Raw genomic sequence first — 12,348 nt, 5'->3', positions numbered from 1 at the left:
AGATTACAGTAACGTTTTTATTTTTAAAAAACGAGCATTTTTGGCCAAGTTATGACCATTTTCGTATTTATGCAAATGAGGCTTGCAAAAGTACAACTGGGCGTGTTGAAAAGTAAAAGTACAACTGGGCGTGTATTATGTGCGTACATCGGGGCGTTTTTACTACTTTTACTAGCTGGGCGCTCTGATGAGAAGTATCATCCACTTCTCTTCAGAACGCCCAGCTTCTGGCAGTGCAGATCTGTGACGTCACTCACAGGTCCTGCATCGTGTCGGCACTAGAGGCTACAGTTGATTCTGCAGCAGCATCGGCATTTGCAGGTAAGTAGCTACATCGACTTACCTGCAAACGCCGATGCTGCTGCAGAATCATCTGTAGCCTCTGGTGCCGATGTCTCCTCGATCGTATGACACGATGCAGGACCTGTGAGTGACGACACAGCGTGATGTCTGGAGAACACGGCTGTGTCTGCACTGCCAGAAGCTGGGCGTTCTGAAGAGAAGTGGATGATACTTCTATACACAACGCCCAGCTAGTAAAAGTAGTAAACACGCCCCGATGTACGCACATAATACACGCCCAGTTTTACTTTTAAACACGCCCACTTGTACTTTTGCAAGCCTCATTTGCATAAATACGAAAATGGTCATAACTTGGCCAAAAATGCTCGTTTTTTAAAAATAAAAACGTTACTGTAATCTACATTGCAGCGCCTATCTGCTGCAATAGCAGATAGGGGTTGCAAAATCTGGTGACAGAGCCTCTTTAAAGAGGCTCTGTCACCACATTATAAGTGCCCTATCTCCTACATTAGGAGATGGGCGCTGTAATGTAGGTGACCGTAATGATTTTTATTTAAAAAAACGATCTTTTTTCACAACGTCAGGAGCGATTTTGGTTTATGCTAATGAGCTTTCTTAATGCCCAAGTGGGCGTACTTTTACTTTCGACCAAGTGGGCGTTGTACAGAGGAGTGCATGACGCTGACCAATCGGCATCATGCACTCCTCTCCATTCATTTACACTGCACTAGCGATATAGATATATCACTATGTGCAGCCTCATACACAAACCCACTTCTGACTTTTTTTGTGAGATTCCGGCAAGTGAAACCAAATCTCGCGAGATCACGGAGCTAAACGAGATTTGGTTTCACTTGCCGGAATCTCACAAAAAAAGAGTCAGAAGTGTCAGGATTCTGAGTACACATGACGTCCAGGCTGGAAGGTCATGTGTATTCATTATCAGGACACTGTAGTAATGTTAGGGCTTGTGTATGTGGCTGCACATAGTGATATATCTATATCGCTAGTGCAGTGTAAATGAATGGAGAGGAGTGCATGATGCCGATTGGTCAGCGTCATGCACTCCTCTGTACAACGCCCACTTGGTCGAAAGTAAAAGTACGCCCACTTGGGCATTAAGAAAGCTCATTAGCATAAACCAAAATCGCTCCTAACATTGTGAAAAAAGATTGTTTTTTTAAATAAAAAGCACTGCTGTCACCTACATTACAGCGCCCATCTCCTTATGTAGGAGACAGGGCACTTATAATGTGGTGACAGAGCCTCTTTAAGTCTCTGAAAAGTAGAAATTTTAAAGCTTAGATCACCCCCCCCATACAAACGGCGCAAACAGTGAGTTCACTATTTTGAAAAAACGTTTAGGCACAATCACATCTACGTGTTCCAGAACGTACAAAAACTTGGGCAAAACAATAATTTTCAATAAATCAATGCGACCTGCCACCGACAGAGGCAAAAGTTTCCACACTTGAAATTTATCCCTAAGATATGATTTAAATGTCGCACCCTTGTTGACATAAGATCGAGAACTGTCCCTAGCAATATGAATGCCCAAATATTTGAAGTCAGGGGTAACCCTTAAACCACAGAATTCGGAACCCCACCCACAATCATCCCGTCTCAGGAGCATCAAATACGACTTTTGCCAATTTATCAATAAACCAAAACTTTTATAAAACATTTTTATTAACTTTTTTACACTTTATTTTTTTTACTTGCTGCACTGATCGCTGCTAGAATACATTACACTACCTAGGTAGTGTAACGTATTCCAACTGTCAGTGTGACGTCACAGTCACTCTGACAGTAAGTCTACGAGGACCAGCCAGAGGCTGGTCCTTATAGGCTTCGATACATGGCAGACCCAGAGGCCGTTGCCTGGCCTCCGGATGCAATCACAAGCATCAGTAACCCCAACAATTGCATGGGGGCTGCTGATGTGCTACAAACCCCCTAAATGTGGCGATCGCAATCAAGCGCTGCATTTAATGGGTTAATTGCCGAAACCAGCGGCGATGAGCCGCTGATCGGCAACACTGGAGTGTCAGCTGTCGGGGACAGCTGACCTCACAGTTCCCGATGCACACCTTGTCGCCGACAGTGTGCATTAGGAACGACACAGTGACTTCCTGTCACTCTGACAGGAAGCCTATCAGGACCAGCCGGAGGTTGGTCCTGATGGGCTTCCGTCCATGGCAGACACGGAGGCCATTGTTTGGCTTCCGTTTGCCATGCTAACTATTGGCAAACCCCTCGATTTCGGACCGGGGTCTGCCGATATGCTAGAAACCCCTAAAATGCGGCGATTGCAACCGATCGCCCCATTTAAGGGGTTAATTCACCAAAATCAGCGGCAAAGGACCGCTGGCCGGCAAGAGTGGAGTGTCAGCGACACCTGACCTCCCGGTTCCTGGTGCACACTGTCGCCGACAGTGTGCACCGGAAACAACTCAGTAACTGTACGTCCTCGTGCGGGAAGTAACCTCCCGCAACGACGTATAGTTACTTACTCATGCGGATAGGGGTTAAAATGCAACAAACTAAAAACACTCGGTCATTAAAGGGAATGAGTCGCGAATTAAACCTTTTTTTTATTTAAAGAGGCTCTGTCACCACATTATAAGTGCCCTATCTCCTATATAAGAAGATCGGCGCTATAATGTAGGTGACAGTAATGCTTTTTATTTAGAAAAACAATCTATTTTAAAACCACTTTATGAGCGATTTTTAGCTTTTCTGCTAATGAGTTTCTTAATGCCCAAGTGGGCGTATTTTACTTTAGACCAAGTGGGCGTTGTACAGAGGAGTGTATGATGCTGACCAATCAGCGTCATGCACTACTCTCCATTCATTTACACTGCACTAGCGATATAGTTATATCACTATGTGCAGCTACATACACACACTATAACATTACTGCAGTGTCCGGATTATAAATATACAATACCTCCAGCCAGGACATGATGTGTGTTCAGAATCCTGACACTTCTGAATCTTTTCTGTGAGATTCCAGCAAGCGTAATCTCGTTTGAAATGACAGATTACATCGTAATCTCGCGAGATTACGCTTGCCTTGCTGGAATCTCACAGAAAAGATTCAGAAGTGTCAGGATTCTGAATAAACATCACGTCCAGGCTGGTAGTGATGTATATTCATTGTCAGGACACTACAGTAATGTTAGTGCTTGTGTATGTGGCTGCACATAGCGATATAACTATATCGCTAGTGCAGTGTAAATGAATGGAGAGAAGTGTATGACGTTGATTGGTCAGCATCATACACTCCTCTGTACAACGCCCACTTGGGCATTAAGAAACTCATTAGCATAAAGCTAAAAATCGCTCATATAGTGGTTTAAAATAGATCGTTTTTCGAAATAAAAAGCATTACTGTCACATTACAGCGCCCATCTCCTTATGTAGGACACAGGCCACTTATAATGTGGTGACAGTCTCTTTAAGTTACTTATTTCTATTATATTTTTACGTTTTTTGCTGTCAATTTATTTTTCTTCCACATAGTGGAGAGTATTAAAAAAATAATTATTTGACATGTTTTCCTATGTTGGCCACCAGAGGGAGCAGTTCCAAGAATCACAGCAAGGTGAATAAGGCAAAGCAACTTGACTCACAGCTGCCGTAAATGTGGGAGGGAATCTCACCCCCCCCCCCTCCTACAAGCCAAGAAAAGGTGTCTTCAAATTGCTAAGCAGTGTCAGGCTGCCATTTTGGGTGTGATTCTGCAGCTGCCAGAAGCTATAGGACACACCAAAAGGCTAAGGCTCTTTTCACACGCTTACTAAAAGGGAAAACCACTCCTGATTTTCAGCCATTTTTTTTATCAAACTCGCGTTTTCGGCGTCGTTTTTTACGGCCATTTTTGGAGCGGTTTATCAATAGAGTCAATGAAAAACGGTTGCGTAAAAAACGCCCCGTCGGAACAGAACGCCATATTTCCCATTGAAACCAGAGGGCAGATGTTTGTAGGCGTTCTGCTTCCGATTTTTTCAGCCGTTTTTCAGGATGTTTACGGCCCGAAAAACGTCTGAAAACCATGCGTGTGAACATACCCTTAGAATGATGAAAGTGAAGTGAATGACTTTTCAGTTGACAGGTTCACACGACTCGGCTCTGCTACACAGACTCGGCTCTGCTACACAGACTCGGCTCTGCTACACAGACTCGGCTCTGCTACACAGACTCGGCTCTGCTACACAGACTCGGCTCTGCTACACAGACTCGGCTCTGCTACACAGACTCGGCTCTGCTACACAGACTCGGCTCTGCTACACAGACTCGGCTCTGCTACACAGACTCGGCTCTGCTACACAGACTCGGCTCTGCTACACAGACTCGGCTCTGCTACACAGACTCGGCTCTGCTACACAGACTCGGCTCTGCTACACAGACTCGGCTCTGCTACACAGACTCGGCTCTGCTACACAGACTCGGCTCTGCTACACAGACTCGGCTCTGCTACACAGACACACACACTCCGCTACATCTGACAAGCTTAGCTCTGCACACCGTCCACACTGACAATACATCTAGCGACAGGGGGGGGGGGGCCCCGTCGGGAGTCACGAGAGCAGGGGTCTGAGAGAGAGGGACAGACACACACCTTACCTGCAGTGCAGCTGGTCTTCATAATGGCACCTATCTCCCTACAAACAGCTTCTCTGCTGTGTGACTGACCTACGTCTGTGTGCAGTACAGAGCCAGATAGCAGAAGTAATGGACAGGAGCCGTTCATTGTGCCCTATGCATTGTAGCTGCCGTATTCCATCTCTGTATGTATCATTAATCGACAAGATGATCAGTTGTTAAAAAAAATGGCAGCCCCCATAGACAAGTAAAAGTATGAATACATTAATTAACCCCTTAATGACCAGCCTATTTTAAACCTTAATGACCAAGCCATTTTTTACGTTTTTTTCAGCGTCGCATTCCAAGAGCTATAACTTTTTTATTTTTGCGTCGACATAGCTGTATAAGGTCTTGTTTTTTGCGGGAGAAGTATTTTTTAATAGCACCATTTTGAGGTACATATTTATTGATTAACTTTTATTAACTTTTTTTTGGGGGGGGGGGGAATAGAAAAAAACCTGAAATTTCGCCACTCTTTTTCGCGTCTTAAATCTACGCCGTTTACCGTGTGATATAAATAACATACGATTGCAACGATACCAAATTTGTATAGTTTTTGTATGTTTTACTACTTTTACACAGTAAAAACGCTTTTTTTTTCAAAATTATTTGTTTTTGTGTCTCCATATTTGAAGAGCCGTAACGTTTTTCTTTTTTTCGCCGATGCAGTTGTACGAGGGCTTTTTTTTTTTTGCGGGAAGACTTGAAGTTTTTATTGGTACCATTTTGGAGTAGATGCGACTTTTTGATCACTTTTTATCACATTTTTTTTAAGTCAGGATTCACAGAAAACAGACATTTTTCCATAGTTTTTTATTACATTTTTTACGGCGTTCACCGTGCGGGTTAAATAATGTTATAGATTTATAGTCGGGGTCGTTACGGACGCGGCGATACCAAATATGTGTAACTTTTTTACTTTATTTTGGTTTTATAATAGTAAAGCATTTTGTAAGGGGAAAAGGTGGGTTTTTCATTTTTTTTCAAATTAACTTTATTAAACTTTTTTTTTACTTTTTTACTAGTCCCGCTATTATAATACACTGCAATACTTTTGTATTGCAGTGTATTACTGCCTGTCCGTTTAAAACGGACAGGCATCTGCTAGGTCATGCCTTCGGCATGATCTAGCTGGCATTCGCTCCAGGCAGACCTGGGGGCCTTTATTAGGCCCCCAGCTGCCATAGAAGACACTGACACTCGGCGATCGTATCGCCGGGTGTCGGTGGGAGAGAGAGGGAGCTCCCTCCCTCTCTCCAAAACCACTCAGATGCGGTGCACGCTATTGCGCACCGCATCTGAAGGGTTAAACGGGTGAGATCGATACTTATATCGATCTCACACAGCAGAGCAGGGACGCCCCAGCCCTCAGCTGCCTCTGGCAGCTGAGAGCAGGGAGATTTGACAGCTCCCTGCTCTGTTTACTTTATCCTGATGCAGTGCCGTAAAAAGGCATATGCATCAGAATAAAGCCCGTTAGTGGCCGCCGTTAAAAGGCGTATTGGCAGTCACTAACGGGTTAAAAAGTAGAAAGTGACAACACAAATGAATAACATTTTTGTTTACATTATATTAAAAGCAATATAATAAAAAATAAATAAAAATCATGACAACTTCCCTTTAAAGAGGATCTGCCACTAGTTTATTAATTCCCTATCTCCTAACTAATCTAATAGGCGCTATGATGCGGATAACTAGTGTAATTTTTTTCCCAAAAATTTAATTAGCAAAGTTCAGCATTTTTCTAAATATGCTAATTTGGCTATACTTGCCAAATGCGAGGTTACGCTTACTTTTCACTCTGGGCGGTGTAGTGTTTTCTCTGTGACGCTGTCCAATCAGCATCACACATTTCTCCCACTTCCCTGCTCAGCAACACAGTGTGATCATATAGTATTACAGCTTCTTCCATTTGGCATATGAAAGATTATAATCTCATCTTTCATATACCACCAGAATCACTGTTCTAGGTGGTCCACAACCAGAGATACTGTGTGAAGCAGCTTCATGCTGATAGGACAGCGTCAGAGGCTGTGACGTAACTCCACCTCAGGGGAATCCCTGCTGTTGACACCCACTTGTCTAGTATAGCCTCGTTTGCATATTTAGAAAAAAAGCTCATAACTTCTAAAATAAATAACTTTTTGGGATACAATTTTCACTAGCATTATCAGTGTGACATCGCCTATCAGATTAGCTAGGAGATTGGGCATTATAGACAGATCCTCTTTAACCCCTTCCCGCCCAATCACGTACAGTTACGTGATTAAAGCTGATGTCTTACCGCCTTTTCACGTAACTGTACGTGATGGAGATGAAGCTGGCTCAGGAGCTGAGCCAGCGACATCACCGCCGGGTGAAAGCTGTATGTTACAGCTGTCACCCTGAGGTATCGGCCAGGACCGGAACTAGCATCCGATCCGGCCGATTAACCCCTCACATGCTGCATTCAATAGAGATCGCAGCATGTGAGGAGTTTATAGCCACCGGCACCCCAGAAACGTAATCGCTGGGTTGCCGGTGGCTGCAAAAGCGATCGGAGGGCTTATACTTACCTTCCGGTCCGCCAGTAACGGAATCCTCCTATGCCCCGTCGTCGGCGGGGCCCAGGAGGCTTCCGGTACCATCGGCAAGATGGCGCCGGCTCAGCTTCCGGCTCAGAAGCTGAGCCGTCGTCATCAGCAGTGGGTGTCCGCTGTATGTTACAGCGGACACCCCGATCTATCGCCAGGAACTGGAGCTAGCTCCGATTCCTGCCATTAACCCCTTTGATGCAGCGATCCATTGTGATCGCTGCATCCTAGAGGTTTGTAGCAAATCAGCAGCCTTGCCACGCGATGGCAAGGCTGGCGACTGCTACTATGGCAGCAGGAGCCCTAACAATGGATTCCTGTCTGCCATTACGTAAGCTGATTAGGCCCCGCCCAGAGGCGGAGCCTGATCGGCTTGATGTCAGTGAACAACTGACAGTTCCAATACATTGCACTACATAGGTAGTGCAATGTATTAGAACATCAAACAAACAGTTGGACCTTCAATTCCCCTAGTGGGACTAAAAAAAAAGTGTAAAAAAAAAGTGTAATAAAAGTAAAAATAAAAGTTGTAAAACATACAATAAAAGTTTCAAGCAATAAAATAAAACACAAATCGCCCTTTTTCCCTTATCAAGTCATTTATTATTGAAAAAAAATAATAAAGCCATACATATTGGGTATCGCTGCGTCCGTAACGACCTAAACTATAAAAATATTATGTTATTTATCCAGCGCAGTGAACGCCGTAAAAAAAAACCTCAAAAACACTGCCATAATTACTGTTTTTTTGGTCACCGTCTTCCAAAAATTGAAATAAAAAGTGATCAAAAAGTCACATGTATCCAAAAATGGTACCTATAAAATCTATACCTCGTCTCGCAAAAAACAAACCCTCACACAGCTCCATCGACGAAAAAATTTAAAAGTTATGGCTCTCACAACATCGCGACAGAAGAAATACATTCTCTTTCCAAAAGTAATTTCATTGTGCAAAAAGTTATAAAACAGTTCTATAAATTAGGTATCCCCGGAATCGTACTGACCCGCAGAATAAAGGTAACATGTAGTTTATAACGCATGGTGAACGCTATATATAAAAAAAAAACTATGGCAGAATTGCTGTTTTTTTGTCACCTTGCCTCTCAAAAAAAGGATAACAAGTGATCAAAAAGTTGCATGTACCCCAATATGGTACCAATAAAAGCTACAGCTCGTCCCGTAAAAAAGAGCTCTCATACCACTACGTCTATGAAAAAATAAAATAACTTAAGGCTCCAATAAGTCAGGAAAGAAAAATATCCGGTTGTGCCGGCCCGAGGGGAACATTTCTTCTGTTTCAAAAGGCGATGTATCAAGGCACTAAAATTAGGGAACCAGGAAGGGGAGGGCCCAACCATATCCGCTGGAAGCGAGGGCGTCCGTATTATACCAGGACAACACTTTCCCGGCAAAATACCCAGTTATCAGTGCGACACCGGCCTGTGCAGAAAGGATCGATCACAGCGTAACACACATCTATGTATCATTTTATTATTTTTTTTACCTTATTATTATACCACCTGACTATGCCCCGATGTACTCTGCTGAGCTCACATATGCCCCACATTATAAACGGAAACAACAGTGATACTCCAAACAAAACTATTTCCAAGCAAATTCCACGCTCCAAAAGCCAAATGGCGCTCCCACCCATCTGAGCCCTACAGCATGCCCAAACAGCGGTTTACGTCCACATATATGGCATCGCCATACCCGGGAGAACCCTTTTAACTATTTTTGAGGTGTGTCTCCCCAGTGGCACAAGCTGGGCACGACATATTTGACAATGAATTGGCATGTCTAGGGCAAAATTTTAATTTGTACCTTCGGCAGCGCAATAATTTATGAAAATGCTCACTACACCCCTTAATAAATGCCTTGAGGGGTGTAGTTTCCAAAATGGGGTCACTTCTCAGGGGTTTCTTTTATTTCACATCAAAGCCTCTGCAATTGTGAACCAATACTTTATATGTCGCCAAATTAGGCCTCAATTTTACATGGTACTCTTTCACTCCTGAGCCCTGTCGAATGTCCAGGCAAAAGATTAGGGCCACACGTAGGGTGCTTCTAAAACCAGGAAACACCGCATAAAAATTGAGAGCTGTCTTGTTATGGTGGCACAAGCCGGGTACCACATATTGGCGCATCTAAGGAAAAATTCCCATTTTCACTCTCCCACATCGTGTGCACACGAATTTCTGCAAAACACCTGTGGGGTTAACATGCTCACTACACCCCTAGGTGAATACCTTGAGGGTGTTGTTTCCAAAATGGGGTCACTTCTGGGGGGGGATGCACTGTTTTGGTTCCACAGGGACTTTGCAAATGCAACATAGCAATCAGAAACCAAATGCAGCAAAATCTGTACACCAAAAGCAAATGGCGCTCTTTCCCTTCTGAGCCCTGCCGTGTGTCTAAACAGCAGTTTATGACCACGTGTGGGGTATTGCCGTACTCCAGAGAAGTTGCTTTACAAATGTTGGGGTTCTTTTTTTCCTTTATTTGTTGAGAAAATTAAAAATTTTGAGCTAAAGCTACGTCTTATTGAAGAAAAAGGATTTTTTTTATTTTCACTGCCCAATTCTAATAAAATCTATGAAACACCTGTGGGGTCAAATTGCTCACTACACCCCTAGATGGATTCCTCAAGGGGTGTAGTTTTCTCAATGGAGTCACTTTTTTGGCGTTTTCACTGTTTTGGTCCCTTAGGGGCTTTGCAAATGCAACAGGGTCTCCGCAAACCATTCCTGCTAAATTTGAGCTCCAAAAGCCAAATGGCGCTCTTTTCCTTTTAAGCCATGCCGTGGGTCCAAACAGCTGTTTATTACCATATGTGGGGTATTGTTTTACTCGGGAGAAATTGCTTTACAAATGTTGCAGTGCTTTTTCTCCTTTAGTCCTTGTGGAAATTAGAAAAAATTAGCTAAACCTACATTTTCTTTGAAAGAAAGTAGATTTTAATTTTCACGGCCTACTTCCAATAATTTCTGCAAAAAACCTGCGGGGTCAAAATGCTCACTATACCCCTAGATAATTTCCTTAAGCCGTGTAGTTTCCCATATGGGGTCACTTTTGGTGGATTTCCACTGTTTTGGCACCGAAAGAGCCCTTCAAACCTGACATGGTGCCTAAAATATTTTCTAATAAAAAGGAGGCCCAAAATCCACTAGGTGCTCCTTTGCTTCTGAGGCCGGTGCTTCAGTCCATTACCGCAATAGGGCCACATGTGGGATATTTCTAAAAACTGCAGAATCTGGGCAATAGATATTGAGTTGCGTTTCTCTGGTAAAAACTTCTGTGTTACAGAAAAAAGAGATTAAAAATGAATTTCTGCAAAAAAAATGAAATTTTCAAATTTCACCTCTACGTTGAGTTAATTTCTGTGAAACATTTAAAGGGTTAAGAAACTTTCTAAATGCTGTTTTTAATACTTTGAGGGGTGAAGATTTTAAAATGGGGTGACTTTTTGGCGGTTTCTAATATATAAGGCCCTAAAAGCCGCTTCACAACTGAACTGGCCCCTGTAAAAATGGCCTTTTAAAATTTTCTTGAAAATGTGAGAAATTGCTGCTAAAGTTCTAAGCCTTGTGATGTCATAGAAAAATAAAAGGACGTTCAAAAAACGATGCCAATCTAAAGTAGATATATGGGGGATGTTAATTAGCAAAAATTTTGTGTGGTATAACTGCCTGTCTTATAAGCAGATACATTTACATTTAGAAAAATGCAAATTTTTGCAATTTTTCACAAAATTTTGGTGTTTTTCACTGATAAATATTGAATTTATCGACCAAATTTTTCCACTATCATAAAGTCCAATGTCTCACGAGAAAACAATCTCAGAATCGCTTTGATAGGTAAAAGCATTCCGGAGTTATTACCACATAAAGTGAAATATGTCAGATTTGAAAAAATGGGTCTGGTCCTGAAGGCCAAAATGAGCTTGGTCCTGAAGGGGTTAAGGCCCAAAATAGGCTTGTCACTAAAGAATAAAGCCTATTACCCCCCATGACATTGTTACCTTTGCCGTGTCCAGTATGGAATCATTTCTTCCCAAGCCCGGTCCTATTACGAGAGTGTGTAGTCTTGGAAGCCATTTCTCTATCTCATGTAAAGCATTAGGATGATCACTGTGTGAATATCATAAACACAAACAATATACAGTAAACATTGATTTTAACAAAAGTGACCCATTATCAATAGTAGTGATTCAAGATGATCACTTACAGAACTGGATGTACAATCAGCTCTGGACTGTATGATTTAATCACAGTAGCTGCATCTTTGGTACAAAACACTTGGGACAAATCTGCACCCTATAAAAAATAACGTACAACAGGTCAAAAAACAAATTGCGGATACCACTCATACATTGTTACACCCGAGATAACTAGTTCTAAGTCTGCAACAAAAAAAACAACAAGGATTTAATTAAACTTTATTTTTGTTAGAACATTAAATATCATGTGCTAAAATGTAAACGCTAATTTCCACAACAAAAAACAAACTTAGTTGAAATGAGTACATGAAGCTCAATAGATCTATATAAAACTTGATGATTGGCCACAATTAACCAGCCAACCAATTATATGTCAAATTGTTCATGTGAACGATCCAACCATCAACATGCTAAACTAGTAAATCAGGGGCATGGTTAAAAAAAAAAAGTGAAAAAAATCAAAATTAACTTGGGCAAAGTGGTAAGTGATCGGCTGAAATTGGGCTACCACACCATAGTTTCAGACAAAATAAGTCTGAAGAAATCCAACATGATTGATCACTTTTTCAGCAGACATGGGTCGATTAGCTGGCGTTGCCAGTG

General features: G+C 42.3%; 1 protein-coding gene across 5 annotated transcripts in view; it reads right to left on the bottom strand.

The window, feature by feature from the left end:
* NAXD (NAD(P)HX dehydratase) overlaps nt 1-12,348 on the bottom strand; it is a 53,122-nt gene that overhangs the window by 19,249 nt on the left and 21,525 nt on the right. For all 5 annotated transcript variants that reach the window (XM_075852505.1, XM_075852503.1, XM_075852504.1 and 2 more), the window contains 2 exons: nt 11,754-11,842; nt 11,548-11,656 (listed from right to left, as the gene is read on the bottom strand). In XM_075852505.1, the coding sequence (XP_075708620.1) occupies nt 11,548-11,656; nt 11,754-11,842 (198 nt within the window). The remainder of the gene's footprint in view (nt 1-11,547; nt 11,657-11,753; nt 11,843-12,348) is intronic.

Source organism: Rhinoderma darwinii, chromosome 2, assembly GCF_050947455.1.
Source record: "Rhinoderma darwinii isolate aRhiDar2 chromosome 2, aRhiDar2.hap1, whole genome shotgun sequence".
In the NCBI taxonomy this organism is placed as follows: Eukaryota; Metazoa; Chordata; class Amphibia; order Anura; family Rhinodermatidae; genus Rhinoderma; species Rhinoderma darwinii.
Note: the sequence above shows the minus strand (reverse complement) of the source record. Positions and strands in the feature narration are given on the sequence as shown.